Below are 20,522 nucleotides of genomic sequence, written 5' to 3'. Positions count from 1 at the left end.
GGGCGATCTGTTGTCCGCCAATGTTTACCTCTGTTGGCGCTCCAACTAACTTTTACCAGATCTGAACCATTCTTGCTAACTAACCGAGCACCCTTCAATCCTTAACTGCACGTGTTTTAATGACTACATCCCAAGAGCCTGCGTTTAGGGTGAACATCTCTAACCCACTTCCTTACCGACCGCTAACTACTCAACTGGAAGCTCTGGATTATCACTACTGAGAATATAGTTGATCATTACCCGACTAACACCTTCCGCAAGTAGTGAGGCACTACTGAATCTTACACATACATGCTACAATTACTGTATCCGAAGTAACCTGCCCTAGAGGGGACGACCTCCAGCTATCATTCTAACATCCAAGGTATGCAAATGGCATATAACTCAATCACAAGCAGGTAATATAACACTCACAGATACATGCTTACTAACATCGATGCAATACCATAACAATAGAGTCACTACAAAAGGGAAGAATTCAAACTACATACATGCGATCTAGTGCTCTTCGATCTTGACTTTTTGAGGGATGATGGCTGCCTGACCCTAAACTCTCTCCATCACCAAGACGGGACATCGAGACTTGAAATGACCCGGCTGGTGACAATGAAAACATCTCTGGTCCTGCTTACAATCTCGATATACATGCCCCCTTTCCCCGTACTTGAAACACCTGAACTTGTGACAAGCAAACCCATGAGTCCCTCCACACTTACCATACATCTCTAGGTCCTCCTGACCTCCAGCGCCCAAGTCAGCTGAGTAGGACTCCACACTTCTTCCCAATCTCCCTGCAACACGTGCCCGCTTCCTTTTTCCAAGTTGCCCATCCAAACCAATCTCCTGCTCTCGAGTGACCTCGACTACTCCATCAACCGTATGAACAACAGTTGGCTGTCTCTGGAACTTAGCAATCAAACGACCAGTGACCCGCTCAATGATGTTGGGTAACTCCTCGCAAATGACTAGGGAAACCTCATTAACTACCCAATCATGCAAGGGTCTCTCCTGGAGACAGGGTGCCCCACTCACTCCTGGCCCCTGATGGCAAAAGCTAGAAATGGAATCCCCCTCTTTGATGGATCCCCGAACTCCATAAGAATTGGGCTCTAGACGAGCCCCAAACTGTCCTGAAACTATCCTGGCCCTAAAGGCCTGAAGATGAATGTCCATGAGCTCCACGATGGCCTCTCTAACCGAACCAAAAATCACTGGGGTCTGATCAATGATGTTGCGCACAATCTCTGCGGAAATGAAATCCCTCATTTGATCACCAAGCTGCTCGACTTTAGAACCTGAGCCAGATTCCTCCATGGTACCTGAACTGCTAACTGGTATCTTGCGCAACGTCACCATGCTGAAAACATAATACATTTCTGATCAATACACACCGCTGCTAAGGGACCTCTCACACCCTCTACTAGTTCCCTGGTTTTGCCTCGGCCCCTCTTGAATCAAATACGGATCCTCTTCTTTCAGTAGTACGAGCCCATACTACCTTCCACATCTATCCGTACTTTCCTCAGGAGTTACCTCAACTCCACCAAGTCCCTTTTCTCTACTGCTAATCTTTGCTACTCTCATCCTAGGCTTGCCCTAAGGAACCTCTGACTCCACCCAAACAGTCCTCAGTTGCTGAAGGTCTCCTCGTAATGCCAATTAGCCATTACCTGAATACCATCACATGTAACGAGGCTCGAATAATCCTTCGAGTAAGGGACTCATCCCTACAACGGTTAGACTTAGACGAGAGTTGCGCCGTAGGGCCAAATCCATCACTCTGAGATTATTCAACCCTGATCACATGTGACGTGACGTATTCACCTAATGGCTAACTCCCAACACTCAGAGTCCCACAAAGCACAAAGCAAGCAGCATTCAGACAAAAAGGAAACTAACTCAGGCAAATCTATTCTCATAACCCAGAATTTGCACTAGCATACAATGCTGAACTCATGCTATCAGGCATAACCTAACAGGCTATCCTACTGCTGTCTACTCAATACTAGCATGCAATTCTCATAAGGCTGAAACACATAAGCAGGCATATAAGGCATCCTCCTAGATCCTTAGTCCTATACTAGCATGCTGTTCTACTGAAACTTAAACTGAAACTGGAACTAAAACTGAAACTGAAATTGATAATCATAAACTTGTATGGGTAATTTGGGAGTACTTACTTGAGCTCGGCTGATTGCATGCACCACACCCTTTTTCTCTTTTCGAAGTTCTTTTCTTTCTAAAAATTCTTTTTGCCTTTCTAAAACTCTTTTCTTTTCAAGTTTGTTTTTTTTTTTTTTTTTTTTTTTTTTTTTTTTTTTTTTTTTGCTTTTCTAAAACTCTTTTGTTTTGAAAACTTTATACCACTTCCTTGGTTTGAGTTCAGACACACTCAGGGTTGCGCCCGAATCCCTCAAACCAAGGCTCTGATACCAACTTGTAACATCCCAAAATACGACCCAAAAATTTCTTTTAAAACATTACTAAAACCATATTTATAAAAATATGTATCATAAGTCATAACAAAATTTCCGAGTATTAATTCAAAACATAATCTTATTATCAGAGTAAAACATTCCCTGGCTAACTGATTATGGTGTGTGCACTGCAACCTCTCCGAGCTCCTCCTCTGAAAATTGAGTACCTAAAACCAAAAACTGAAACCGTAAGCACGAAGCTTAGTGAGCTCCCCCAAACTACCACATACCATACAATAACATATAAACACATACTGGGCCTTGCCCATTGCATCAGACCGAAGTACGGAACTAACCAGGGCCTTGCCCTCTGCATCAGACCGAAGTCCGGAACTAACCAGGGCCTTTTCCTCTGCATCGGACCGAAGTCCGGAAACTGCATCAGACCGAAGTCCGGAACTGACTGGGACCTTGTCCCCTGCATCGGACCGAAGTTCGGAAACTGACTGAGCATAACATAGCATAGCATAAACATATCAACTAGCATGAATACATAAACTGCATACTGCATCGGGCCGTAGCTCGGAACACATAACACATAAATCCTGTCTGAGCCATGAAGGCATCAAACATACTAACTACTACATCGGACCAAAGTCCGGAAACTACTGCTAGCTAAACGGGCCGGCATTGTGGCCTTAGACCCGTTCCTACTGGAAGGAAACTCACTTGAACTGCTGAGCTCTGTTGATAACCCTCTGGCTGCTAACCAACAACCCTCTGAGGCGCTGCTCCTCTAGCTCTCCGAGCTACCAATAACAATATAAAACTTAGTCTGATAGTCCTCCAAAAGTCAACTAAGTCAACTCTTGACAACATCAAAGTCCTGGTCAAAGTCAACCTTCCAGGTCAACCCTACTCGCTGAGTCTGCCAACTGACTCGCCGAGTTCATACGCTCAGAATCCTTTCATTCGCGACTCGACTCGCCGAGTCACCCCTGACTCGCCGAGTCTATCAATTTCCGAGTCCTGTCCTGTCCAACTCACTGAGTCTCCACTCAACTCACTGATCCGATTCTTAACTCGAAAGGTTTGGGGTTTCGCGACTTGGCTCGCCGAGTCCAAGAACAGACTCGCCGATTCCAAGGCAATCTTCAACAGACCCGCCGAGTTGTTCTTCCAACTCGTCGAGTTCCTGCCTATCTTCATCCAACTCTCCGAGTCCACCCATGTGACTCGCCGAGTTACTACGCAATTTAAGTTTGGTATCTAGCCCGACTCGCCGAATCCTCTCCCAGACTCGTCGAGTCCCTACGTGTATTCTCATAATCTCGAGTCACAGAGCTACTCCTTTGCTCTAAGTAATAGATCTGGGTTCCTAGAGTCCATTAGCAACATAAAGTTGCTACCTTTACGTGCTTCTTGTCTCATAATACCAAAAACCAAGCTAGAAAGGAACTTAACTCATGGGGAATGGCTTTTGCATAGCAACTAACAGGGCTTTCTGCATCTTTGGTCCAAATAGAGCTCAGATATGGAGTTTCAACTCCAGATCTAACTTTTGCACCAATTTCTCATCACATACTCTTAAAGAAACCCTAAAACTCCATGAAAGATGGATCTAGAAAGGAGAAAGCCAAGGATAACGATTCATTACCTCCAAATGCTCTAAAACGTTCCACCAACTCTGGATCTAAGGCGTCCTCTTGCACCACTATGAATCTCTTATCTTCCAAGCTTTAATTTACTTCACCAAGGGTAGGTCTTGCTCCAAAAATGGTTATAGTGGCTAGGGTTTGGGGTTCTGGACTATAGGGGCCGCAAATGAGCCCTAGGGAAGAGAATGAGATGCTTAAATAGGGTACCAAGTCCCGGAATTAGGGTTTCCCAACCCAGACCAGACTCGCCGAGTCGGTCACTTACTTTACACCCGGATCCCGCTCCGACTCGCCGAGTTCCTTCCTGGACTCGACGAGTCGACCCTCTTTAACTTATGGTTTTCCTTTCCTTTCTTGACCTTTTTGATTTCGGGTGTTCCAGATGGTCTAAAGCATACAAATGTAACTTTTTACTTATTCAATCTTCTTGCGTTCGGAGGTTACACCATGTATAACCTTTCTTGCAAAGTCGAAGTGGCTGCTCTTTGATTTTTAGGGTACAAAAAGGCATAGTGACAATATGTCGTCACCATAGCTCTAAACAAAACAATGCCACTTCATTACACTGATTAAAAAATAAAGTATTTTTAAAATTTGTTTTTTCGTTGCAATGACATGTTGTCATTATAGCTTTTCAGAGACGCGCCAGTCTCGTGTAAGTTGTTACAACAAGAAGTCGTCACTATAGCAAAAAAATATGGTGTTTATTATATCAGTGAACTAATTGAAAGATTTAAATATTTTTTTATTTATGTTTTGTGGAATGGCATGTTGTCGCCATAGATTTTAAAGAAATGTGTCTTATTATTTTCGTTTCGCCATAACTTATAGAGACGACATATGTTGTCTTTCATATAACTTAAGATGTTAATCTTTTTTTGGTAAGCGATCAGATCGCTATATGGCTATCTTTGGCATTGACTAGGTCACATATATATATATATATATATATATATATATATATATATATATATATATATATATATATATATATATGTCTTTAGAGCATCTTCAATAATAAAATGCCCTATCATTTAAAATTTTTGTCACCGGTTTATTCGAATATTTTTGACCTCTAATTAAATGATCCATCCAATGGTTAAGCTTTTTCAATAGTTTTTTTTTTTATGAATTTTACTTAATAATACTTATCTATTTAAAAATGTTCATAAAAACATCAACATTTAATTAGTTATTTTTAAACATATTATATTTTAATATGAAATATTTTAAATTAAGGTTATCAATAGAAATTAATACATAGACATTTCATAATTGAAAAACTATGATATAAATTATTAAGTAGTTAAATAAATGAAAAATATTTAAAACTAAAATATAATTAAAGGGTAAAAATAAAATATGTTAAAAGTAGAAGGGGATAAATATTTAATGCTTGATCATTCAATATATATTATTGAGTATTCAATATAAATACATAAAAATACAATTCATTCTAATGATATTAAATAAAAATAAATGATAGATATATAAATATAAAAAAGCTCTAAAATATATCCTATTATAAATGCTATTAGTGATATATGACTCCGCGTATACATTACTCTATTGAAATTTAATAATTAACTTGCAAAATAATGAATCACGGGTTTCAGTTGTCCTATCATGCAAGTTGACTTTCACAACATATTCAGGGTTCCAACTTTTGATTTTCTTTACTGGTGAAGTTCATATCTGCAAGAAATTAGACATGGAAGAAGCTGAAGGTCATATATTCCCTCTCCACTTACAAAAAAAAATGCATTTAAATCTATGAAAAGTTATCTAAACTAGGAAAGTATTCTGATTCGTTTTTTTCCAAAAGTACTAATCTAATTATAGCAGTACATTACTGTACACAGACATGACTAATGTGATTACTGACATAAATGAGTAGTCTGAATGGTTTTCCAACTTTCAACTATTAAACTTCCCTTAATTGGTTGCTTATTCAATTGTTTATTAAGTATGATTCTTAAATTATGGAGTGAGACAAGATGGAATCTCAACTTACAAATTTAACGGTGAGCAATTAATATTATAACTTCTCATTAATTCCAATAAAAGAGAAAGCAGACGACCTAATATAGCTAGGGTATAAGCCACAAATAATTGTGTAAATAAACCATTTATATCCTTTTTGATTTTTCAGTTAAACAGTTAGCTAAGATGTATATCTTCTACATATCTCTAAATCGAATATATTTATGTATATCAAAGTTTTGGTTTCTGTTTTCTTTTCAAGTGCATCTAGACGAAAAAAGGGTTTGCTATAAACTTATCGTTGTATTACAATATTTGCATTCTCCCTACAAAAGCATTGTTCAAAGTAGGTTTTCCTTTCTCTTTTAAGAAACGACAAGATATCATTAAACCAAAAGATTAGCAGGAAACGAGGTTACAGGGGCTGAATAGCAGATCGGGTCAGTCAAATTTATGTTTTCTACTTCTATTCGACATCCAACTAAACGAGCTAACACTACAATCAAGTTATCAAACGCCACCATGCTGTAGCAACCTTCCTTTTATCAATAATCATCCCTCTTTAACATCTACTTCAAAGTAGGTTTTCATGTCTTATGTCTCTTGTATTCTGGTCTCAACCCTAATCGATTTTTTCACTGATTAGGATAATTAGCATCAACCCTTATTCACTTAAGTTCTATAGGCTCAACGAGTAATTAAAACCTAGAATTTAAATCTAAAACAAACTTCATAAGATAGTATATATCAACTATTGCAAGTAGATGGACATTTATTATTATTTGATTTTGATCTCTGTAACAAGAATATTATCGTCTATAACTGAAGATATGAACGAACAGAAGAAGAATCAAGGGTTGAAGAAAATAACACGTAATCAGAAAAGTAGATAAATAATCAAGAATTTAAAATGACCTCTCGCGGATTGACACTTTCTTAGGTTTCTAAAACCCTGTGGTATGTATAGATGCATGACTTTGTTTGCTATTTCAGAAAAGAATCATCATGAACTCAAAAGCTCCTCTAACAAATCAGATCCTAGATCTTCCAATATCACCAAGTCTTTCTGATGCTTATTTTTTTCTCTCGAACTCGATGACAACGACGTTCTACGAAGTCTATGCATCTCCTTTATAGCAGCTGCAGGAGACTCCCCATCCTTTTTATTGCAGTAGTAATTGGTTCCTTTCAAAGACTCCTTGACATCTTCGGCCGGAAAATTGAGTACAGATGAAGGTCCTTTCATTGAATACAATGCCTGATCATATGCCAATGCTGCCTCCTCTGCAGTGTCAAATGTCCCCAGCCAAACCCTCTTTCCGCTTCTTGTTGAATCCCGTATCTCAGCAGCAAACTTTCCCCATGGCCTCCTTCGAATACCAATGTATTGCTTTACCTTGTCGCCTTCTTCTGTTCTCTCTGTATTTGTAACTTCTTTGTGTTGGGAATATTGTTCTTGGGATGATGATGAAAAGTCCATCTTCAACAGATGGGATTGTGTTAAATAAGTCGATCCGTATGCTACAGCATATATAATTTACTAAATTTGCTAATTCACATAAGCAAAAACATTAATTAAGTAAATTGTTTATAATAATAGGAATATTTTGGATGGAAGATGTAGAGTTAACAACCGCATTAATTACTAAACTTTTTGGGAACGACCATATTTGGATCATTGCATGTGCCATATGTTCTATGCCATCTAGCATCTAGTCTTGTGTTTACATAGAGTTTACATAGAACAACAATTACCATATTAATATCAAAATGGTCCCTTGATAAACTTTGTGCGGGAAAATGTAGAATGCCTTCTTGTTGGTCGGAGGCAGTGAGAAATTAACCGTATGTGCATGGAACTAGATGCCTTTGTTGGAAATTATAGGTTACTTAAAAATGATTATAAGCAAACCGAAAATGCAGCCGAAACAGAAACAGTGTTATAATAAATGAATTCCCAATAGTCAAATTTGATTTAATGTATAATGTCATCTTGTTGGTCGGAGGCGGAGAGACCGTATGTGTAACCGGAGTTAATGCAACAAGCGGTTGACAAGATGAAGGTGATATGAGAACGAATATATGGCTTTGTTGGAAATTATAGGTTACTTAGAAAACTACTTTGATAATCGATCTTGATGAAGTCTTTGGGATAGATGTTAACTTTGTTCAAAAATGTTAAACGACTCCATGGGTATTCATAAAAGCAAACTAGAAACACCAAATGAATGCTAGCTAGCTCTTCAATTACTAAGAAAAGACACCATCTTCTTGATATTTTTTGTAAAATCGAAAACCACAAAGGGTTTTTAGTGTTGAGGTACCGGTGTTATCGACCAAGAGGTCGGAAGGAGAAGGTAAATGGGGTTTCAACAATTATTACCTTAATCTCTTAATAATAATCCACTCATTCAAAATTCAACATATATCTCATGTAAACAGGATATGTAGACAAAAACATTTTCAAGATTCGCCTAATAACACTCAACCATGATTTGACATCTTGAGATTGGGTCAATCAAATACTAACTTCGAGTAAATGCATGTGAAAATTTTCTATCAGCGAGAAACATATTAACCAACAATGAATATTTATGAATATTCACATTTTCCTTAATTCATATTTATTCTTATAACAAAATCAATTACGGATGTTTAGAACAAGGTTGTTAAGATCGGGATCCTAATTAGGATCGTTTTTGGGTTTGCAAGATCGGGATCGAGATCTTAAAATCCCACAAAATAAAATATAATTTTAATTTATAATATTTAATTATGAAAAATATTTCAAACATTTAATTTTTCGTTCAAAAGTTATAAAAACTTCAAAATATTAGTCATAAGTCACAATAAAAAATGATAAATGGTAGATTGGTAAAGGATAAAAAATATAAAGTGGTAAAAAAAATTCCATTTGCAAAAAAAAAAAATAATAAATAAAATCAAAGGAAGGTAGGATCGGATCGGATCTCAATCCTACCATCCTACCTACGATCTTACGATCCTGCTTGCGATCCTACCCCAAATACGATCCAGATCGTTTTTCATATCTAGGATCGTAGGATCGTACGATCCTACGATCAGGATCGCGATTTTGACAACTATGGTTTAGAATAATCAAATGTTATTCATGGATAAAAACATGCTAATAAAGAACATAGTAATATTGATGAAAATACAAAGTGTATTCCTTCTTAGCTTAAAATACATTTGATTAATGTTGCAATATCTAAAATACTAAAATTTACATCAAATCATACAACATGATCATCATGTTTAGCATAAAGCATGAGCTTTGTAAACAGATCAGTTAGGAATAATAACTTTTTTTTTATTCCGTACAAGGTGATGATCGTGAAATCATCATAGAATGTGCTAACGACAATTAGTTATTCTCAAATCCTTCACATGAACCAATGTGTCAATATTGTTATATCACATCTCCATAGGTGTTTTAATTATGTGTATTATGTTGAGTTTAGCATTGAACTTCCTAATTAAGATAGTTTCTAGTGTTGTCTTTGAGGTTGTAATGTACTTTGATTATGTTGTGGATTTCATAATTAATTATGCTATGCTCCGAAAAACCTCATTCACTTCTATTTCCATTCATGATGAAGATATCGTGTGAATAGAAATAAGAATCATCTTGATTCATTTGGAAGCTCGCATCAATGTAGCACTTTATGTTTATCTCCTCATCAAAACCTCTACAAACTAAAAACATATATTTAGACCTTTCAAAGTATTTAAGAATATTATTTATAACATCCCAATGATATTCACTTGAATTTTGTTGATATCTACTAGTTATGTTTAAGGAATATGAGATATTTTATCAAGTATATAATACGACATACATAATTGATCCTAGAAAAGAGGCCTAAGGAATTCCATTAATGAATCTTAGTTGTGGATGGAAATTGAGGCCTGAGCAATACGATGTCATGTTATATTAACGAAGTTCTATTCTTGGGATTTTGCATCTTAAATTGTTTCAATATATCTACTTTAATTTAGAGCGGTTAGCCTTTTGGATATGTCCTTAATTCCTTATAGATAACGAATCCTTTTTAATATGTTATATCTCCCAGATCTTTCATATTAAAGCATTTCCAAGCACATCTTTCAAGATTGGAATATATTTTCTATGAATAGTATATGTCAACAACATATAATATCAGGAGGAAAACAACATTCCCACTAGCTGTAATGTAAACACAAGTCTTTTAGTTATAAGAAAATACAAACTCTATGAGTTTATCCTCTAACCATATATTCCATATCTTAGATGTTTGCTTTAATCCATAGATGGATCTCTGAAACTTGTGCACACTTTTACAGTGTTTTGGCTTCACAAACCCTTTTAATTGCATCATATCTACCTCTTCACTCATGTGACCATTCCCGAAAGAAATTTCGACATCTATTTTCCATATCTCATAATCAATGCATGCAACTGTAGCAATAAGTATCCTTATATGATTAATGTTTATGACTAAATATAAGGGCATCTCATAGTATATACCATCCATATAGGTGTTTACACTTCTATCCATATCATTCTTCATCTTGAAAATACATGTGTGCCCAATAGACTTGTTGTCAAGATGGGAGATCAACTAAGTTCCAAACTTGGTTATTTTTCATGGATTGCATCTTCACAATCATGGTTTCTTACCATTTATAAGATTTTAGATATGATGTAGCTTCTTAATAGCTAATGAGCTCACAATGTTCCCCTTGTTCATCTTCTTCAAAAAGCATGTTAATTCAAATCTCCCAAGCTAGTAAGGAATACTACTAGATTTGTGAATGTTATGTGCTTCTTATTGTGTTTCTACAACCAAGTGCTTGGACCTGAAACTATGTAGTCTAGTGACTACCTAAAACATTATATTTTGTTGTACTTGAATTTTCTTTCATGATCAACATTGCTCTTATTTGCTTCTTGTAACAAGATCTCTCTCTCCCTCTCTCTCTCTCAAAATTTTAACATTTCGAACAACAAACACTTTACTCTTAATAGGGTTGTAAAGTAGTTACCCATTATTTCCTTTATAAGTATCCCACGAAAATACATTTGATCGTTATGGATTCTAGTTTACTAAAAGTTCGAACAACATTTATATGTATATATGCATATATGTACGTATATATGTGATGTTGGAGATGGCAACCATGATGGACAAAGGAAGGATAGTATAAGAGGTTAGGGTGAACAATATGGATGTAGATTTAGGGTTTATATATCATTTTCATATAATTTTCAGAAATCATCATTAAAGTTTGTAGGTTTTACTAATTTTGGCCAAATGGAAAAAAAGTATTTTTTTTTTTTTATATTGCACTTAATAAAAAAAATCTAACGGTGATAGGAAAATAATCAAATGTGATGCATTTTGAAACCATGGGGATGAACCATCTATAAATTTCAAAACTTAGACTAAAACTATGACAAAGTACTAACCATAAGGATCAAAATTGTAATTTACTCTAAATCTTGTGTACTAACTAAAAATACCAATCCTGAGCAATAATAAAGAGCCCAAACAACCACCAGGTGTCGAGTTGTCATTGGTAGCTAGACCATGTTTTGTCGTTTACCGTCGGCGGATTCCTCTTGCATCATGATCGAGTGTCAAAATTAATAAATTAATTTATTTTGATAATTCCTTTTATAAGAATTTTCTTAAAATACGGGCTTTTTTTTTTTTTTTTTTTTTTTTTTTTTTTTTTTTTTTTACTTTTTCTCCTTCCATTAGCAACCCTAAAGACTTCAAAAATAAAGCCCGTTGTTATCAAACCCTCCAACCTTCACAATATAAGTTAAAACACACTCATATACATATATTTATACATATATAAACACATACGTTTATATACATATACATATAGGTATGTGTTTAAATTTTATTCATGTATACATTCACAAACTTGTGGGCGTCTATATATGAAGAAACCATGGATAGTACCATGAAGGCTGTAGGTCAAATGAATATTAAATGAAGATTGCAAGATGCCTCCACAGGTATGCAATTGATGATATGGATGTTTATCTTCATGTATCACTCTCATGAAATATAATAATAACGACAATTATTAAATTATCATATGTTACGTATAGCAACAATTACGTAGATTTTGATTAATGCTATAAGTAAAGACAATTTGTTCTAATCATATGATTATTATATGTCTGATGTTATAATCGTAGCAATAGTTGTAGCAACTAAAAAATATATATACAGATTTTCAATGTTATCTCGATAGGGATAGGAAAATTGTTCTATTACGCCATTTTTTGTATCACATTTTTCGTTTATTCTGATCAATAACTTCGATCTTTTTGTTTCTTATTTTGTGGTGGGATTTTATCATTTTATGCAGGATTGATGCTACACATGTGAAGTTCACAGCGAAAAGTTTAAAAGAATATTCCCCAAGCACAAATATTGGTATATTGTATTGTTAAATTTCTTTGGGTCATCAGATTAAATACTAAAACCATCGTTTTTATGGTCAAATCCATAATCGAAATTATTTTCATGAAGTGTGAACAAAAAAATTCAATATACTTGCACAATTTTATGGTTACAATTATTTTGATTAAACAACTTAATACAATTATCATTTGTATATTATAATCTAAAATTGAAACTTTTCAATGTAACAAACGTAGAAGATGGATTTCATTATGTTAAATGATTAAAAAAGTTATTGTATAAACTTAGACAAAATAAAATAAAAATAAAAAAATAAAAAATAAAAATGGTCAAACAGTATGCACATAATTATCTTATACTCCGTATTTGTATTGTGAGTATTGTTGTCATTATTCAGGTAATTATTGACAATAAGTGTCTTATCTGTGTTATATTAAATTATCAGATGTCAGATGTCAGGTATGACTTGAATACAGATGTAAATATTAGTTGAGAGCATCAATAAAGACACCGATTTCTTAATTGTAATATTATAATATATCAAATATGATAGTTGTGGTGGCCAAAATATATAAAGACTCATTAAGTATTATAGTTTGGTCCCTAGCTAAACCCTAAACCAATCCTATTTTTAACTCCAATAGAATACTAATAAATAAAAAAAGAGCTACATATTACAATATAGAAAACAAGAGCTACAACAATCTACTATATGAGCTCTTGTGATGTTTATGAATCCGAGCCATTCGAATTGGTGGTTTTCTAGGAAACTTATTTTGTTTCTTAACATATTTTGCTTTTCTACGGACAACCAATTTGCAGGTGGACTATAAGAACTCTTTATGATTAAAAGGTTAATCATTGATATGCAAATGGCCTTTAAATAATAATAAATCGATAGTGGACATATTATTTATAATGCAATTGCAACAACATTCTTTGTTGACTTGTTTGTGCGCTTGAATTCTCAAGTCAAATCTGAATTATTTTGGGCTCAATTCAATAGATGTTTTTGTATCGTTTGCATTCCACGAAAACACTGCATAACTAATAGAGTTAAATGTGCTTTTATAATGAAGTAGCCCCTTCTTCATCGGCATTTATTAAAAAAATTCAGTTTTTAAAAAAGCTTGTGTGTTTATTGTTAGCTTGGATTTGCTTTATTCATTTCATATATACACAGAATTTACATTAGTTTTAGCCTAGTTTGCATAAATCCTAGTATAATTTCACGAATATTTATTTAAACTGTTGTTTTCGTGAATTTGGATATTATGTGACAGATTTACACGCATATGTGGCAATATAATACCATTTAAAAGTTAAGGATCCTAGCCCAGAATATGGTATTACAACAGCCCAAATTTTCAATTAAAATGATCCCACAATGTTTTTGAATTTGACAACCAAAAACCGCTAATTTTAGCAGACACTGATCATGATTTATACAGCAGCAGCAGCCCAAAATTCATAAAATAAGTAAAATATTTGGCAAGCCCACAACGCCATACATGTCATAGTAAAGGCCAAAGGTAAGTTTAGTTGAGAAAATCGGTGTTGGATCGGTCTCGGGTGTTCCAATTTTTTTCGGTCCTTGGCAACATGGTTTTAGTAAGATCAGTTTTGTCTTTTTTTTTTCTTAAATCCGGTCTATTTTTATATTATATTTTTGTTAATTAATATTTTATTTTTAATTCTATAGATTGATAGATTAATATTAATAATATAACCAGTTTATATTTGTGTTTTATATATTATTACATATTATACAAACTTAAACAAATAAATAGTAATAAGGTAAACATTCAATATGTGGTTGAAGTGAAATTTTGTTCGGTTTAAACAATAACCTGAACTGAATAAATTAAAATCGGTTAAACCGAACTTACTTGGTTTGGTTACGGTTCAATTTGAGAGGTTAAAAAAAAATCGATTAAACCGCACCGATTAAACCAAAAAGAGATTAAACCGACTTAAATTACATATTTAGCTATGCCCATTCACAAGGACTCGATTCTATGTCCAAACATCACATGCCAGCAGATGTGGTCACCATCATAGGTACTCAAGATATTGTGTCTGGAGAGGTGGATAGATAAGACTAAGGGAATAATCTTGTTTGGTTCAGTAATGGAATCAATAGCTTGCCCGAACAGGACCCTAGCTTATTGCGAGTCAAAAATATTGATAAATTTCCCTTCCATAGGGATCGTTGTGGCATGAACTCATTTCTGCCTTTCCTCACCCCCCGCCCTACCTTGTAACAGAGACTAATGGATTGAAGGTGGTGAGGCATGGTCAGAGTGTAGGTTCGAATCTTGCCACCTTTCTTGTGGATCATCCTCTTACCACAGTATGATGGGAATAACAAAGCATAAATTTTGAAATGAGCACGTCAATATATGAATTGTTTCATTATTCGTTATTTTCGGGTCTTTTCGTTGCATTCACTTACAACAAGAAAGAACCACCAGTGTTTATAATGTAATTTTGAAACATATTTGAAAAGAAGTGTTAATATTAAGTTATCAAAGGGCTTGTAGAGCAACAGTGTTAAATAGTGCCCTCTTTTTTTTAAGTTGAGAGTTCAAGTCCCATCATGAAAATAAGTGGAATTAGATGTTGGTTTAGGAGTAGATTATTATATATTTATATTTTTTTTACGCGCAACACTTAGCTCTTTGCAGCTGTTTGTTTTTCAGAATACTTTTGACCTAAAAACCGTTGCACGTGTGTTGTGTGGCGCAACACTTAACCCTCTGTTTCAAATCTCTTCACACCTTATTTAACTTATTACAACAGTCTGCAGAAGTTACAAAACAAACAAACCTTTTATTAAATGCTGCAGCCGTTTGGTCCCCTATTCTACTACAGAGAGTTGCAGAGGTGGTCTGCAGACTTCAGACATTTTCGCTTCGAAAAAACAAACCGCACCTTAGATGCTACATAACTCATAAAGATTATATGTAGTTGTGGACATTTGTGAAATTAGGTGTTAGTTTAGGAATAAATTATTATATATTTATATTTTTTTCGAAAAAAATCAAATCGTATTTAAAAAATATTTGAATCAATTTAACAATAAGTTGATAAGTTATTCACAAATTGTACTTATACATTTCTATTCTTCTAAAGCTTCGGTTCTAGTTATAACGCTCGAAACGCCAAAAAGATGGTAAATTGAAAATATGTGTTTTAAACATTAGTATTCGAGAACACCTAGTCTGAAGATACTACATAACCCATAAATACTATTTCAGCACAACTACGTAACACGTAATGATATTATTTAAAATAAAATAAAATAAAATAAAAATAAATAAAAACTGCGTCATTCGGATTCTTGGAATAAACGCATTTGCAATTTGAGGTTCTTTTGGCCAAAAACACTACCTCACACCCTTAATAACTTCTTCCATTGTATAGTTTTTTATTTTTGCTATCTAATGACATTTTTTTATTAATAAAATTCTTTTTGTTTGTTAAGATAAATTAAAATTAAAAATTTCTCAAAACCAAATCTATTATTCCACGTCATCAGCTGCCGTACTAACTAGAAAACAAACCTACCCTTTCAGCATTACGCTTCCCTCTGCTTCATTTGTCTTCTTCTTCTCTCAAACTCTTCGCCCAAAACTTATTTCCCTTTCGATCACTCTCCACCATTTCCAATTGTGTAACAATGGGGTCACTTTCTCCATCGATCAACCCGAGGTTGGTTAGTCAGGCGAATAGTTATGATCTGGTTTCCTTCCGCCGCGTGTTTGGGCCGGTTCTCACTGGTCCGCAGGCAAGACCTGACATGACCGGCGCTTGCAGGAGAAGTCGTCGTCGCGCAGTGTACGCCAAGAAGAATTCAAATGAGGATTTTGTTAATTGCGATTCCGAGTGGAAATCTAAGTTCAAAGAAGACTTCGAGAAGCGATTCAACATCCCTCACATTAGTGATTTCTTCCCTGACGCTGCTTCATATCCCTCCACTTTCTGTCTCAGCATGAGGTACCAAACGAATACTTGAAACTCCATTTCTGATGCTATTGCATTTTTTTTGACTCGATCAAATTCCAATCTCACTGTTATATTCGCTCAAACATGCAAAATTGGGAAATTATCGAGTTACTGTTTCAGCTACTTAGACTCGTCGATTGTTTACACGAAAAAACAAATTCCCTGTTAACGTAAATTATCGACTAAAATCTCTCTTTTAAACCTGTTGATTGAAAATATAGGTAAAATTCAAATTTCTAATGTAAAAGGTCTGAATTCCAAACACAAACGTGGAATCTACTTGTGAAATGTAGGAACTAGGAATGATTCCTTAGATATTTCAAGGATTCAATATCTGTACACAACCTTGTATGAACTTTATACTTGAACTAATCCACCAAATGGAGTGTAACATTAGGTTATAAATAATGCCTCATCAAATTAAGGTGGTTTTGTCTAAATGTATATCTTTTCGGATCACAATTTTGTACAACTTGTGTAGAAAGTCCCTTTAAACATCAGCATTTTACATGCTATTGTGCATTTAATTGCTTAATTTGTGATATAGGACTCCTGTAAATGAAGAATTTGCAGAAGGGTATCCTTCAGATGAGGAATGGTATGGATACATTAATAATGATGATAGAGTTCTACTCAAGGTACTACTATAAGTTACATTCTTTTCATTGACAGTTTTTTCATAGTAAGATTAAGAACTACATAGTTAATTAATTTTTATATTACAAATTTACAATAATGCTGTTTGACATATTGAAATGTCACAGGTTATTCGATATTCATCCCTTTCATCTGCTGGAGCTGAATGTATTGATACTGATTGTACATGGGTTGAACAATGGTAATAACTAATAATTTTTTTTTAAAGAGTTCTAATGTTAATGAACTTGCATTATCAAAATAGTAAGATTTTAATTGTAAAAAATAAAGAAATTGAAATCTTTATGTAGGATTCATCGGGCTGGCCCACGTGAGAAAATATACTTCAAACCTGAAAATGTGAAGGCTGCAATTGTAACTTGTGGAGGACTCTGTCCTGGACTTAATGATGTCATAAGACAAGTGAGTTTTATATTTATTTTTATTTATATTTTTACTTTAAAAATACTTTCTTGTATTATAATTGTTAATATCTTCCTCTTTGAGTGACTACTACAGATTGTCATCACACTTGAGATTTATGGTGTGAAAAAAATAGTTGGGATTCCTTTTGGGTATCGTGGATTTGGTAAAGAAATAGATGAAATTCCTGTAAGTTTTTTTATATTTATATTTTGGTAATATGACTAATATCTTTGTTTATTGTTAAAAAAAAGATTAATTTTGTTTTAATCAATCTTTTGATGATTAGTTGTCTAGGAAAGTGGTTCAAAATGTTCATCTTTCGGGTGGAAGTTTATTAGGAGTTTCTCGTGGAGGACCAAGTCTTGATGAAATTGTGGATAGCATGGAGGTTACTCATTTCTCCTTTTTACCCTTTTATAATTCGGGAAATTACAAAAATGCCACTAACGTAATTTTCCCAATAAAATATTTATTTTCTAAACTTGTAATAGGATAGAGGAATCAATATGCTTTTTGTTCTAGGTGGAAATGGGACACATGCGGGTGCTAATTTGATACACAATGAGGTAATCAATAATCATATATCATTTCACAAAATTACTTAATTCTTTAATACATCATTTTAATTTTTTAATTAATCTTGTATTATATTAGTGTATAAAACGAGGGTTAAAAGTAGCTGTAGTTGGTGTTCCAAAAACTATAGACAATGATATTCTCCTCATGGATAAAACATTTGGATTTGATACTGCTGTTGAAGAGGCACAAAGAGCTATAAATGCTGCTTACATCGAGGTGGATTAATATTTTTTTACTTATAATAGCAACCTACCTTCTTCATCTTATAGTAGTCAAAATTGATATATATGTTTAATCCCTAAAATGCCCTTTGACTTTGACCTTCTTCAGGCACATAGTGCTTATCGTGGTATTGGGATTGTGAAGTTGATGGGAAGGAGTAGTGGTTTTATAGCCATGCATGCGTCTCTTGCGAGTGGTCAAATTGATATTTGTTTAATTCCAGAAGTACCCTTTGAGTTGCATGGATCTCATGGTGTCTTGAATCATCTTAAATATTTACTTGAGACAAAGGGCTCAGCCGTCATTTGTGTAGCCGAGGGAGCTGGTCAGGTTAGAGTCAAAGGCTATGTTTGGTGTACTAGCTGATAGCTGAAAAACTAGCTGTTAGCTGAAAAGCTAGCTGCTAGCTTATAAGTTAGCTGATAAAAAATGATTTTTGGTAAAAACTACTTGATAAGCTAGCTGTTAGATGAAAAACTAGCTGATAAAACATGATGATTGGTAAAAACTAGCTGATAAGTTAACTGAAATATGTAAAATGACATAAAATGGGCATTTAGTAGAATATGTTTATATATATATATATATATATATATATATATATATATATATATATATATATATATAATTAATTAATTAAAAGTATATTTGATAAAGTTTAAAAAAACTCCTGAAAAACCAATCTAAATAGCTTTCTAAAAAGTTACTTTTTGGTTTGTCAAACATGACAACTTAAAAAAACTTGAAAAAGAACATAGTTTATCAGCTGTGGCACATCAAACTCAGCCAAAATTTTAAAACGGTTATTTTTATTTTTATTTTCTTCTTTTGTATTTTTTATTTTTTATTTATTTGAATTTAGAGTTTTTTGGAGAAAACAAATGCGAAAGATGCATCGGGGAATGTTGTATTAGGAGATATCGGTGTACATATACAACAAGAGGTTAGTAGATTCTACTATTCTCATTTCTCAATATCATATTACTTTAATTTTGATTATATTATAATTATTTTAATATATTTTTTTAGGTGAAAAAATATTTCAAGGAGATGGGGAATCCAACTGATGTAAAATACATTGATCCTACTTATATGATCCGTGCATGTCGAGCAAATGCATCCGATGGGATTTTATGCACAGTTCTTGGTCAAAATGCTGTAAGTTTATGCATGAAATAACAATGTACTTTTATATATTTCTACTTTTATATATTTAAATATGATTTTTTTTTTTGAAAAATTTGATTTAGGTCCATGGTGCATTTGCGGGATACAGTGGAATCACAGTTGGAATATGCAACACTCACTATGTCTATTTGCCAATTACTGAAGTCATTTCTTACCCTAAAATTGTTGACCAAAATAGTCGTATGTGGCATCGTTGTTTGACCTCTACAGGCCAACCAGACTTTCTTTAATCTTTAAAAAGACATTTTAATATGTTTATTTTTCAAAAAAATTAAACTCCACGTCAAAATTAGATTAAGAAAAAATGAATCTTTTTTTGAAGAAATAATACGAAAGAGTGCACTGTGATTTGAAAACACAAATGCTAGAGAACAAACAGCTATATCAAGTGTATTATGATTAGGAAAATTCAATGTATCACATTTTATATGATTTCGTGAATGTTGATTTTTAATTCACTGATATGCATTTGTGTTTCGCAAATAAACATTATTTAGCAAAATTATTCTAAGTTCACGAACAAATGATCTGCTGAAATTGCAAAGTGGAAATACAGTACATGTAAAGATAAGATAACTCGTAAACTAATCAAAGCATAACTTGTAAAACAAAATAAACATCTTCAGTGGAATTATACCAAGTCCATGGCATTATTCTAAGTTTGCGAATATAGTATAATGTAGGTATTGCCGTATTGATTATGAAGATAGACATAGACTACAACATATAATACACTAATTAATAATAACTAGTAAAACGTTATTCTATGTCACAAGACATTTTTCTAAGTTAGCGAAATGTATAATTAGCAGAATCGGAAAGAATTTGATAGAAAGAATTTGATAGAGTTTGATAGAAAAGTGACACCTGTTTATGTGATGTCAGTTTTTGATAGAAAGAAACTCAGATTTCGAAGATTTTAAGCATTTTCACGTTGGGACGGATCCAATGTAGAGTGT

At 33.8% G+C, this 20,522-nt stretch overlaps 1 protein-coding gene and 1 pseudogene across 1 annotated transcript; one reads left to right on the top strand and one right to left on the bottom strand.

Moving 5' to 3' along the window:
- Positions 1–7,061: 7,061 nt before the first annotated feature.
- On the bottom strand, positions 7,062–7,538 carry LOC145089711 (ethylene-response factor C3 pseudogene; annotated as a pseudogene).
- An 8,567-nt stretch (positions 7,539–16,105) lies between these two features.
- Positions 16,106–20,025, top strand: LOC145090537 (ATP-dependent 6-phosphofructokinase 5, chloroplastic-like). The gene is made up of 12 exons (XM_079028693.1): positions 16,106–16,503; positions 17,060–17,150; positions 17,277–17,350; positions 17,460–17,571; positions 17,668–17,760; positions 17,861–17,962; positions 18,066–18,140; positions 18,229–18,369; positions 18,484–18,705; positions 19,238–19,318; positions 19,405–19,533; positions 19,626–20,025. Exons 1-12 carry the CDS (start codon positions 16,187–16,189, stop codon positions 19,791–19,793), a joined length of 1,605 nt encoding a protein of 534 aa, XP_078884819.1. The 5' UTR covers positions 16,106–16,186; the 3' UTR covers positions 19,794–20,025.
- Positions 20,026–20,522: the final 497 nt, after the last annotated feature.

Source organism: Lactuca serriola, chromosome 2, assembly GCF_051521515.1.
Source record: "Lactuca serriola cultivar US96UC23 chromosome 2, Lser_US96UC23_V15, whole genome shotgun sequence".
Taxonomy (NCBI): Eukaryota; Viridiplantae; Streptophyta; class Magnoliopsida; order Asterales; family Asteraceae; genus Lactuca; species Lactuca serriola.
The sequence above is the reverse complement of the archived record's forward strand: the minus strand, read 5'-3'. Positions and strand labels throughout refer to the sequence as shown.

Bases quoted from the DNA above. Each gene is read 5' to 3' on its own strand.
- LOC145090537 (XM_079028693.1), top strand. From the start codon at position 16,187: ATGGGGTCACTTTCTCCATCGATCAACCCGAGGTTGGTTAGTCAGGCG. The intron at 16,504-17,059 runs GTACCAAACGAA...TTTGTGATATAG, and splicing joins ACTTTCTGTCTCAGCATGAG to GACTCCTGTAAATGAAGAAT. The intron at 19,319-19,404 runs GTTAGTAGATTC...ATATTTTTTTAG, and splicing joins GTGTACATATACAACAAGAG to GTGAAAAAATATTTCAAGGA.